Below are 9,976 nucleotides of genomic sequence, written 5' to 3'. Positions count from 1 at the left end.
CGTACGGCTGCAGCGGCATGTCAATCAAACTATATGATCAATGGCGGGTGTGGCTGCAGAAATCGCACAGAACGCGCAACCAGGTAGGTAAGCAGAATCTCTCTTTTCATTATCTCTGCTGAGCCACTCTGACAGACAAACACACACACACACACACACACACACACACACACACACACACACACACACACACACACACACACACACACACACACACACACACACACACACACACACACACACACACAGCCACTGCTGCACTGATGTCCCCAGTTGAATTTCTGACCCAGCCTGTGTTATGCCATGTGGTGAGCATTTTTACAAACATAAACAGGACTGGCTCTGTGAAGTTTCAGTCTGTACTTTATGATCAGGTAAAATGTGCGGTTTTGGCTTTACTGGCCCAGAAGTGGGAGCATAAAAGTAGATATGCTCTCAGTCATGCACTCTGATTTTATTACATATTTTAACGATGTAGACGTCTCATCTTCAGCTGATGACCACAACAAAGAGAAATGAACATGTAAATGCAATTAACAGCCCACTGTAATGTGTTCTGTTTGTGTTTTGTTGTCTCTTGGCATTTTCACAAAAATAACTCGGGCCAAATGGCACGCAGAACTCCGGCATCTTCTGTGTGTTTATATGACTTTGTGAAGAGTTCAGATCCTTCAGCCACATCCTCTGCTGCTCAGTCCTTGAACTTACAGAAACCCTCACTCTACCTGACTGAATAAGCTCAGCAGTCTCCGGCTTTTTGGGCTTAATAGGGCACACGCCGTTGCCTGAATAATGTCTTTGTTCTCAAAGCGTGACAGGTTCCCATTGATTACCTTGAGAGAAAGGTAGCAGGGGGCTGGGAAAGATGCACAGAGAATAAAAAAAGGAGACGATGCAAAGAAAGACGGGGAGAAAAAGAAGCCAGACAGAGCAGTTATCCTGATGATTATAAATTTCATGGTTTTCCCATTGAATTATCCCAGTATGAATCTTTTGTCTTTTCAGATTCTACAAGACGATAATTCATAGCACCACTGCTCAGCACCACTGTGGTGTTTAATTCAAGAACAGCATCAAGGAACACTGACAGATAACTGGCTCCGAGTGTCCCAGCTGTGCGAGAGGTCCAACGGCCCGGCCGAGGGACACTGCAGTGTTTGGTCATCAGCCTTGAGTTTAAAGGGCCCGGCTGGAAGACAACTGAAGTGAGACAATGCAGCCTTTTTCTGCCATTTCCGCTCGCCAAATCTGTCTTTGCACAAACTCTTACATTTAGGCCCGCAGTAACTGCACTTTTATCCTATATATATATATAAATAGTTATAGTTCATATATGTTTTATTAACTTAATGTAATGTAAGATAAGCATGTCTTAAATGCTACTTTGAAGTCAAATTGTAATAAAGCATTACTCAAGAAAAAATATTATGTATTTCAGTGACGGTAACATGAAGGAATGTGGAATAAGTACCAAGTATGGGTATCTATGTTTGCAGGTCAAGAAATGTTTTTTGTAAAACAGTAGTTTACAAACAGTATTATAGTTTTCCAATTCTCCAAACAAATCTGAATGTGAAATTTACATTGTTATGAGGGCTTTAGCCGTTATGACAGTGTATCAATATCTCCACGTGTCACTGTTGGTCAGTCTGTTAGCTATCAGTTCAGTGAGAACTAAATGGATTTGTAAAGTCACAAATGAGCTACTTGAAGCCAGTAATCAAACATTAAAAAAAAATGTGTTTTGTACCATTAGTGTAGTTAAATTTAGATATTTCTAGACTGTAGAATTAGTGATCAGTTATGAATCCCCAATAAACTAAGGCCCCACTATCTGTAAAGTGTACATACTGTTGTGTATCTGAGCAGACGTTGTGATACAATATATTTTTATAACTGTATATTTAAGGAATGTGGATTTTGTCTAAGTTATATACTTTACTTGTGGTAATTAAGTCTGAAAAGTACTGTGTATGAAATCTGTATAAACCAACAGTAAAGAACAGAAAATATCTGAAAAAGTGTTTTTATCATTAAAAATATAATGTATCTATTAAACAAAGATGTATGAGCTTTTAAGTATTATTTAACTTCTTCAGTATTTACATATTTCATCAATTTCATTACAAGAAAGGCATTTTTTCTTTTTTTTTTTGCTGAGGCATGCATTAACACTAACACACACACATACACACACTCATACACACATACACAGCCAGAATGTGAAAAGCCTCCTGGGAGGAATAAAACTGCAGCAGTGAGCAGGGTGGGGCCAGAGGGGGGGATCAATAAGTGCAGCTGAGGAGTCCAAGATGGAAAGTTGCAGCAGGGCCGAGTTGACCCGTCAGCCCTGCTGTCTGGTGATGTGAGGGGGTGGCTGCAGGCCCCCAGGGAGTCACCTGTCAATCACACTCCTCTGAGTCGTACTTAAAGTCCTGCATGATCTCACTCAGAGCCTCTTTGTTCTTGATGATTCTGGACAAGGGAAGAACAAAGACACCACAGTGTTTAATTAGTGTTTTGTGTACATCCATGACTATTTATTTTCCAATAAAATTAAATAAAAGTGGTAACAAAGGATAAACTGTTAAATTGGAGAGACACAGGAAGCAAGTGAGCCCCTGAGCAGTTCCACAGCTGACAGCAGGTTGAAAACGAGTGACTGAATGGGTCAGCGGGGAGCTAACGCAGTAAACACAGGGGTGGTATGAGCTGCTCTTACTCCTGCTTGATCTCCTGAATCTTTTCTTGACAGCCTTCGTCCTCCGGGTGATCCTGGGCCCGCTGCCTGGCCAGCTGCAGCTTGGCTGTCTGTTGAGAAGGCACATCAGATAAGATTTATGCAAACCATTCATCAGCAGAGGATGGAGCAGAGACAGAGGATGAACTCTGAGATAATAGAAGCTTTATAGCATTACTGGCAGAAACGAAGTTGAGTTAATATTATAAAGGAGTGTAAAAGTTTATACAAAAGTGCTACACATCAACGCTGAACACCAGATGTATGAGATGTGGACTGTTCAAGAATGTGGGGAACCACCGAAGTGGTTAACATTTTAACACCAAACTGTCTGTCCGGCCATAATGAGCGTCACAGAAAGACAGCTTTCGTGCAGGTTTCATGTCACAGACTTGAAACAGAACCACTGGAAAAACACCGCAGCATCATTGACTGATTTAACTGAACTCAAATGGTGTTTACTGCCCAGACGGCACATAAAGACATAGAAATTTCCGATCAGAAGCATCATGCACAGTTGTCCTCCATTGGTGGTGTATACTTAAAACCTCTATGTCTGATTGAGCTGCTGGCATAACAACAACTGAATGCTTCAGGATGGAGATCAGTTATGAAATGTTTTGCATAAGAATTCTGCCCCCATGTGGTGAACCAGGGGAACTGTATCAAACTACTACTTAGAAAACATTAATTTAAAATAAACATGGAACATCATTAGTTATGGCAGGTAAAGAGGATGTTTGAGACAAATCAGTAAATGGAGGCCTTAGATAACTTTGTAAATGGTTACATTTACATTTAATAATACAGTGAAAAGAATTTAGAACTAAATTTACAAATGAAAAAATACAAATTAATTCAATGAATTCTTCAATACACAGCCTCTTATTGTTTATTTGTTTAAAACAATTGGATATGTCTGCTGATTATGTCACCTTTACACCTTCACTTCCGGTATATAGGACAAACAGTCTGCAGCAGGTAACATATTAAGTCCACCATACCACAACAAAGGTAATGTAGTGTTAAATTAAAGCAATACTATACTTATTATACATTTTCCTTATTTTGTGCACTGCTGTCTCCTATTCTCTGGTCAGCTTCTGAACCTGATATAAAAACAAACCAAACAAAGAGAGTTTCCTACCAGTTCAAGTTTCTGCTTCTCTTTGCTCTGCAGCTTTTCAATGTGCTCAGAGAGGTCTGGCCTGTCAAACTCATGGTGCAGCCTCCCCTTGATCTCGAGCACTTCCTTGGAGATGCCGCAGAAGGCCTGTGTTATCTCATGGACCAGCTGTCTGTAGTGGTCGAAGTCATACTGAGGCCCTGTCCTCAAGTAGGCCTCATGTCCTCTGGAAGGCAGTCATCAGCCAAAGAATAACATCAAAAACAAGAGAAGAAATCTATGAGGCATACAATTCAGATTCCTCTATTTATGTGCTTCTGACTGAAGAGAAATGATCCCAAGAGATACGAGGAAATATGATCGAGAAAGTGTGTGTGCATCCTTGTACACAGTAAATTAGCAGCATGCAAGTTACCATTACTGGATTCAAACTTACTCTTCAAAGAGCTGATACGTCTCTACTCGCTCAGACTGAAGATGATAAAACCTCTGGATTAGGGCTTTAAAGTCTGTAGGGACCTATACAGAAGAACTCACATTAAAGAACATAATCACAAGGGATAATTTAGTTTTAATATGAGTGGAATACTAATCCATCACACTTCTTGTCATGTAAAAATATAAAACATTTTCTGGTTACAGCTTTACATATATGTTTCTGTATATTATCATTAATTCAATATTTTGATTTTTTAGCTTTTAGTAAGAGCATTTTTTAAGATATCTCTCAACTCTCATGATTGGTGTTTTTGCGACCTAAACTGCACAAAACATAACTGGTTCTGATTAGAGTTTGTCAAGGGGAAATAAACATGACTAACATGACTTATTTTCTTTACAATAAGAGGCCAACAGTAACAAATACACAACTATTCCTGGTATCATCAGCAGTCAAGTTACCATGAGCTTAGCCTAGCTTAGCTTAGTTTAGCTTTTAGTTTGGTTTAGCACATTTAAAGTGTCAGTTCTCAGCCTCTGATACTTTCAGTTATATGCTGAATAAAAAGTCAAACACTTACCATGATAACCTGTCGGAAAATACTGCAGTTGAGTTAACAGAGTCTATAAAAGTAACATCTTTATATTTTTCATGTGCGAACGTTGCTTTCCCCTCTGTGAATCAGCAGTCCGCCCACCCGGAAATGACGCAAGAGCACGGCGCATGTGAGTGGATTTCAAAATAATTTTTATAAAATAACAACCGTAACAGTGAGATTACAGTAACCTACATTGACAAGAGAAACACAGATCTGTTTTTAACTTTTAAACGCAGTTAGTCTATGTTTAAAACTAAGGGTTTTTTCTAACAGTTTTAGAGCTAGATTTGTCATAACATTTTCCTCCGTGTGATGATGCTGAAACTTCAGCTCTTCTTGCAGCTATGACAGTATTTTGACCAGTCATACTAAGCAGCGAGTGTCACAGTTTAGACAAAGTGAGTATATAGTCACACAACCTGAGGGCAACTTGAGCACTATCCATGAAATGTGTTTAGTTTTCTATGCTGCAATATTATATGGCCCCAGTTTTTCTGTGTGTGATACTTTGATTAAATGAAGATCAGTTTAGGAGTATGCACCATGTAAGTAAGCACAATATCAATTCAAAAGTAGATTTGAATCTATATAATTAAGCAGCAATCTATCTATCTATCTATCTATCGATCTAATCTTCTTAACATGGGTCAGTCATAAATTGGTGCTAGTTTTATTTTGAAAAATGTCATAATGCTGCTGGCAGCTGACTCCCACTAACCAATCAAATACTCTCCTACACAATTACAGGCACTTAATCTCTTATATTTAATTACAGATGGTGTATACTAAAAGATGACAATGATAGACTATGAAGTAGTGTTTCATTAGCACAACGTGTGGGCTAAATAACCTCAAAAATCATCTCTGGGATGTGACAAAGACTAGCTACCTGTTGCGTTTTATCTAAAAAGCCATACACCCTATCCATTGGGGGTTATCTGGGCCCTTGTCTGCTTTGTGTTTGTGGGATTAGAGAGCATTATTCCAATATGGAGGAAAGAGGTCGCAAAGCTACTACTGTGCAGACGCGGGCACTCCTACGCCTTGAGTCTCCCTCTGCCGTTCATTGGTCCATTCAGCATCTTCAGCACCACGCAGACTGAACAGCGACACACAGCCGTGCAGCTCTCATCAAATGAGGATGCCGCACAGCTTACGCTGGCCTACACGGTTACTATGAGACTGTTTATCTGATTTTTTTTTAATTTTTTTTTTTTTTTTATAGCCGTAATGCCATTGTTTCATCAGTCTATGTCAGGTGTTTACAGTCGGTGAATGTAAAGCTCACTGTCTCCCTCGTTTTGATCGCGGAGAACCCGCTGGTGTCGTCTAGCTCTACAAGAGGAAGCTGTTTTCACCATCACAGATGCTCGGACTCGCAGGTTTTGTTTATTTCACCGGGCTTCCCTCCCGTCGATTCGACAGGCATGACGGACTGTAACACCGCCGCTCAGGCTTTAGGCAGCAGCAGCAGCAGCAGCAGCAGCAGCAGCAGCAGCAGCATCTCATGTACAGTGCCGCATCAACAAGCCTCGCCGCCCGACCACCGGGTCCCCCTGCCGGCGCCCCGGTGTCCGCCGGTCCCCCGAAGCCTCTTGTGACATGACAGCACGGGGAAGGAAGAGGAGGATCAAAGGTTACGGGGCAGGGGTTCAAGCAGGAGCGCGTACGGGTCGGATTCCTAGAGGAGAGGGCCCACTGGAAACAGAGAGAATACAAAAATTTATGTGATACTTCATTAATCCCTGCAGGGCATTTCTCTCCTGGCTTGCAGCCTCCAGAGAGGTCAGAGCACGGGGTCAGCCACAGAGCAGGACCCCTGGAACTGCTGGATGTGCCCATACATCAGCCTGATGATACAGAGGGATTGAAACTGGATCCTAGTCTCACTGGACCCAGCTGCCCCCCCACCCCTCCTGTGATCCCACTGAAGCCTTATTGTGATTCTGATTTGGGCCTACAGCGTGGTAGCACCCACCTTTGCCTTAAACAGTCTCATCTGATGCACGGCCTCATAGTGTTGATACTGGTCGAGTCCCAGTCAGCTGTGCTGTTCCCCAGGCCTGTCAGGCTCACTTGGTTGCTCCTGACCATCACCTTCACCTGCACAGACATGGGCTGCATCCAGAGCATAGCCTGTAACAAGTCACGCATCAAACGAGAGAACATCGTGGTGTACGACCTGTCCGCCACCATAGACCACTGCCCGACTGTCATTGAGGAGAACTCGCCAATAGTGCTCCGGTACAAGACGCCCTATTTCAAAGCCTCGGCGCGGATTGTGATGCCCCCCATTCCGCGCAATGAGACATGGGTGGTGGGCTGGATCCAGGCGTGCACCCAGATGGAATTTTACAACACCTATGGAGACGTCGGCATGTGAGTTCACACATCTGTCACCTGCGTCCTCATTACACCCCTGTGACGTGCCCATTCAGATGCATGGGTTAATCTAGCCTGCGTGAGGGTTTGAATGCATTGCTTGTACATTCAGTATAATAACGTGCTCGTGCCTGTGCATCATACTGAGCTGCACAGAGGAGCATTTGTGCACGCAGCAGGTTAACTGTGCTCATCAGCCTCCTTCATTCAAACGCCCACCGACAGATTCTGTTCCTGTGACTTTGGCACCTAAATAGAAAAGCTGCTATTAGAGGAGCTAAACAACAGTTTGCTGCTCTCACACTCAAATTGTGCCCATGGAGACATGTCATTCCCCACACCCCCACAACACACCCCCACAACACACACACACACACACACACACACACACACACACACACACACACACACACACACACACACACACACTATCTGGAAAACATATATGAGGGGGTGTTTAATCCTGCTGGGTTTAGGGAGTGGGTGTGTGGGTGGGTGTAGGGGTGAGAGGGGCTTAGGGTGGGGTGTCATGGGATTGGTCACGAAAGCACGACAAATAGATGGAAGGGGGCCACCACCAGATGACAAAAACTGTTGGGTACAACAAAGAGATGATGGTAATCCGCTGACATACTGAACCACTAGATACCATTTAAAGGCAGCTGCTGTAGTCTCACTGCAAGCGTGTATCTGGATAAGAATTCCTCTCTCAAATTGTCTTGTTTTCTTTGCAAACAAAAACTTAGAACTTTTTATACCTCAGACGCATGAATATGCAAGCGATCCCTTATCCAAATATTAGGAACAGACTCATCCCCATCACCAAAATACAAAAGTGGGACATATATCACTCCCAAACATTTCATTCATTAATGTTTCTTCATGTCATGAGATGCTTAATCCATCGATGCTAGACAGTTATTTTTTCAATAAATCATTTGTCAAAAAATTTTTTGAAAAATGCCTTTACAATTTACCAGCAGCAGCCAAACCAAGAAATAGTATATTTACAGTGAGAAACGCAGCAAATCAACAGATTTGAGAAGCTGAAACCTCAGAATATTTTACATTTTTGCCTGGTAAATGGTAAATTTAGATTTTTTTTTTTTGATAATTTTCTAAAATAGTTGATCAACTATTTGATTAATCCAGATTTAACACAATGTGAAAATGTGTTGTTTTCTCATTTTAAAGGGTGGCTGGTGATGTTCTGTATTTTTGCCACTGTCAACAAATTCTGTAAAAAGACCAAAACAAAACGTGTTAATCCGTCTCCTAACTTTCTGACTTCCCCAATGTTTATGTGGCATTCAAACCCAAGTCCATATCTTTCCCACCAAAGATAGACAAATATAAAAACAGGTAACAAGTAAATAAGTAAATAAATAACAAGTAAATATTTTCCTGAAACAGCTGAGCAATGTAGTGCATTAGTTGGGGACTATTTCCAGCTACAGATATGGTGCTGTAGTGAGTCTTTATTGCATCAGGACTGTGTGGAATTGACTCAAAATAAACTTCAGTGCCCATGTTCATCGTAATGAAGGAACATGTCACCCAGTGCAGCAATGTGGTTCATGAATGTGTTTTCAATGGTTTTTGGACAACAGTGGACGTCTATGGCACAGAGGAATAAAGTACACAAGGCTTTGGATACAAAACAATGTCGGTGGGCTCAGCTTACTGTTGGTTTCGGTCTTTTCATGGGATTTGTTGATAAAGACAGAACATAACCTGACATATCCTTTCAGTTAATGGGACACAGAAGTGTCTTTGTTTTCTATTCTCATACTTACTGTCTCCCTCCAGGTCGAGCTGGGAGCTGCCTCAGCTGCGAGAGGGCCTGGTGAGGGCTATCAGCGACTCAGACGGTGTGAGCTACCCCTGGTATGGAAACACAACAGAGACTGTCACCATAGTGGGCCCCACCTCCAAGCCATCCCGCTTCATCGTCAGCATGAATGACAATTTCTACCCAAGCGTCACCTGGGCTGTCCCGGTCAGTGAATCCAACACGCCTTTACTGACTAATATCAAAAGGGACCAGAGCTTCACCACCTGGCTGGTGGCTCTCAACACCACCTCCAGAGAGAAGATCCTGCTCCACACCATCAAGTGGAGGATGAGGGTCGATATCGCCGTGGATCCGTCCCTGCCTCTGGGCTCCAGGGCCAGGCTGGTGGGCCGGGTGCATCAGGAGCAGCCTCGGGTGCTGACCCGCATGGAGCCCATCCCTCTTAACGCCATGGGGAGGCCCAATGCCAATGACGCCCAGGTTCTGATGTGGAGGCCGAGGAGAGGGCCTCCGCTTGTGGTCATACCACCCAAATAGAGCGTTGAGAGATTTTGAATGGCCGTTTCTTTTATCATATCACAGTGGGCCACTTCTCCAGTGGAACGGCTAATGAGATAATCAGATGAAGACAAAAACAGACAAATGAAGATCTATAAGCAGGCTGAGACTTGTATGAACTGTCGATGGCACAAATAAGAGTTGCAGTCTTTTGCGTGTATAATCTTGAGGGGACAACTGCCTTAATTCCCCACTGCTGCCTTTGACGATCCAGAAAGTATGTCGGTCTCTACTTCTGGTGCTGTTAAGCTGTTGGGTGTTCAGGCTTTTACTCCAGCCCAGCACAACTGAGCGAAGCATTGTATAACTTTGAAAATCCGCCACCAGTGCTGGGATGT

General features: G+C 42.7%; 3 protein-coding genes across 3 annotated transcripts in view; 2 read left to right on the top strand and 1 right to left on the bottom strand.

Annotated features, from left to right (window-relative positions):
• Positions 1–2,079, top strand: part of crlf1b (cytokine receptor-like factor 1b) — a 13,674-nt gene extending 11,595 nt beyond the window's left edge. The window contains exons 8-9 of the mRNA XM_087174448.1: positions 14–83; positions 1,006–2,079. Coding sequence (XP_087030574.1) covers positions 14–83; positions 1,006–1,029 — 94 coding nt within the window. The 3' untranslated portion in view covers positions 1,030–2,079. The remainder of the gene's footprint in view (positions 1–13; positions 84–1,005) is intronic.
• On the bottom strand, positions 2,011–5,029 carry rex1bd (required for excision 1-B domain containing). Its single transcript, XM_023408002.2, has 5 exons — positions 4,886–5,029; positions 4,303–4,385; positions 3,888–4,092; positions 2,723–2,811; positions 2,011–2,475 (listed from the first exon to the last, which is right to left on the bottom strand). The coding sequence occupies exons 1-5, from the start codon at positions 4,886–4,888 to the stop codon at positions 2,403–2,405; spliced, it is 453 nt and encodes a 150-aa protein (XP_023263770.1). The 5' UTR covers positions 4,889–5,029; the 3' UTR covers positions 2,011–2,402.
• Positions 5,030–6,902: 1,873 nt separating this feature from the next.
• fam78bb (family with sequence similarity 78 member Bb) lies at positions 6,903–9,715 on the top strand. The gene is made up of 2 exons (XM_023408020.2): positions 6,903–7,282; positions 9,095–9,715. Exons 1-2 carry the CDS (start codon positions 6,906–6,908, stop codon positions 9,615–9,617), a joined length of 900 nt encoding a protein of 299 aa, XP_023263788.1. The 5' UTR covers positions 6,903–6,905; the 3' UTR covers positions 9,618–9,715.
• The last annotated feature ends 261 nt before the right edge of the window (positions 9,716–9,976 follow it).

The sequence above is a fragment of the Seriola lalandi genome, unplaced genomic scaffold (genome assembly GCF_002814215.2).
Source record: "Seriola lalandi dorsalis isolate HSWRI2012SDOR001 ecotype SW California unplaced genomic scaffold, Sedor1 jcf7180002054353, whole genome shotgun sequence".
Classification (NCBI taxonomy): Eukaryota; Metazoa; Chordata; class Actinopteri; order Carangiformes; family Carangidae; genus Seriola; species Seriola lalandi.
Note: the sequence above shows the minus strand (reverse complement) of the source record. Positions and strands in the feature narration are given on the sequence as shown.

What these genes read in the sequence shown, in the direction of transcription:
- rex1bd (XM_023408002.2), bottom strand. An exon ending in ACGTATCAGCTCTTTGAAGA is followed by an intron (nt 4,093 to 4,302) that starts GTAAGTTTGAAT and finishes ACTGCCTTCCAG; the next exon opens with AGGACATGAGGCCTACTTGA. An exon ending in AGAAGCAGAAACTTGAACTG is followed by an intron (nt 2,812 to 3,887) that starts GTAGGAAACTCT and finishes CCTTCTCAACAG; the next exon opens with ACAGCCAAGCTGCAGCTGGC.
- fam78bb (XM_023408020.2), top strand. Translation starts at nt 6,906, where the DNA reads ATGCACGGCCTCATAGTGTTGATACTGGTCGAGTCCCAGTCAGCTGTG. An exon ending in ACCTATGGAGACGTCGGCAT is followed by an intron (nt 7,283 to 9,094) that starts GTGAGTTCACAC and finishes GTCTCCCTCCAG; the next exon opens with GTCGAGCTGGGAGCTGCCTC.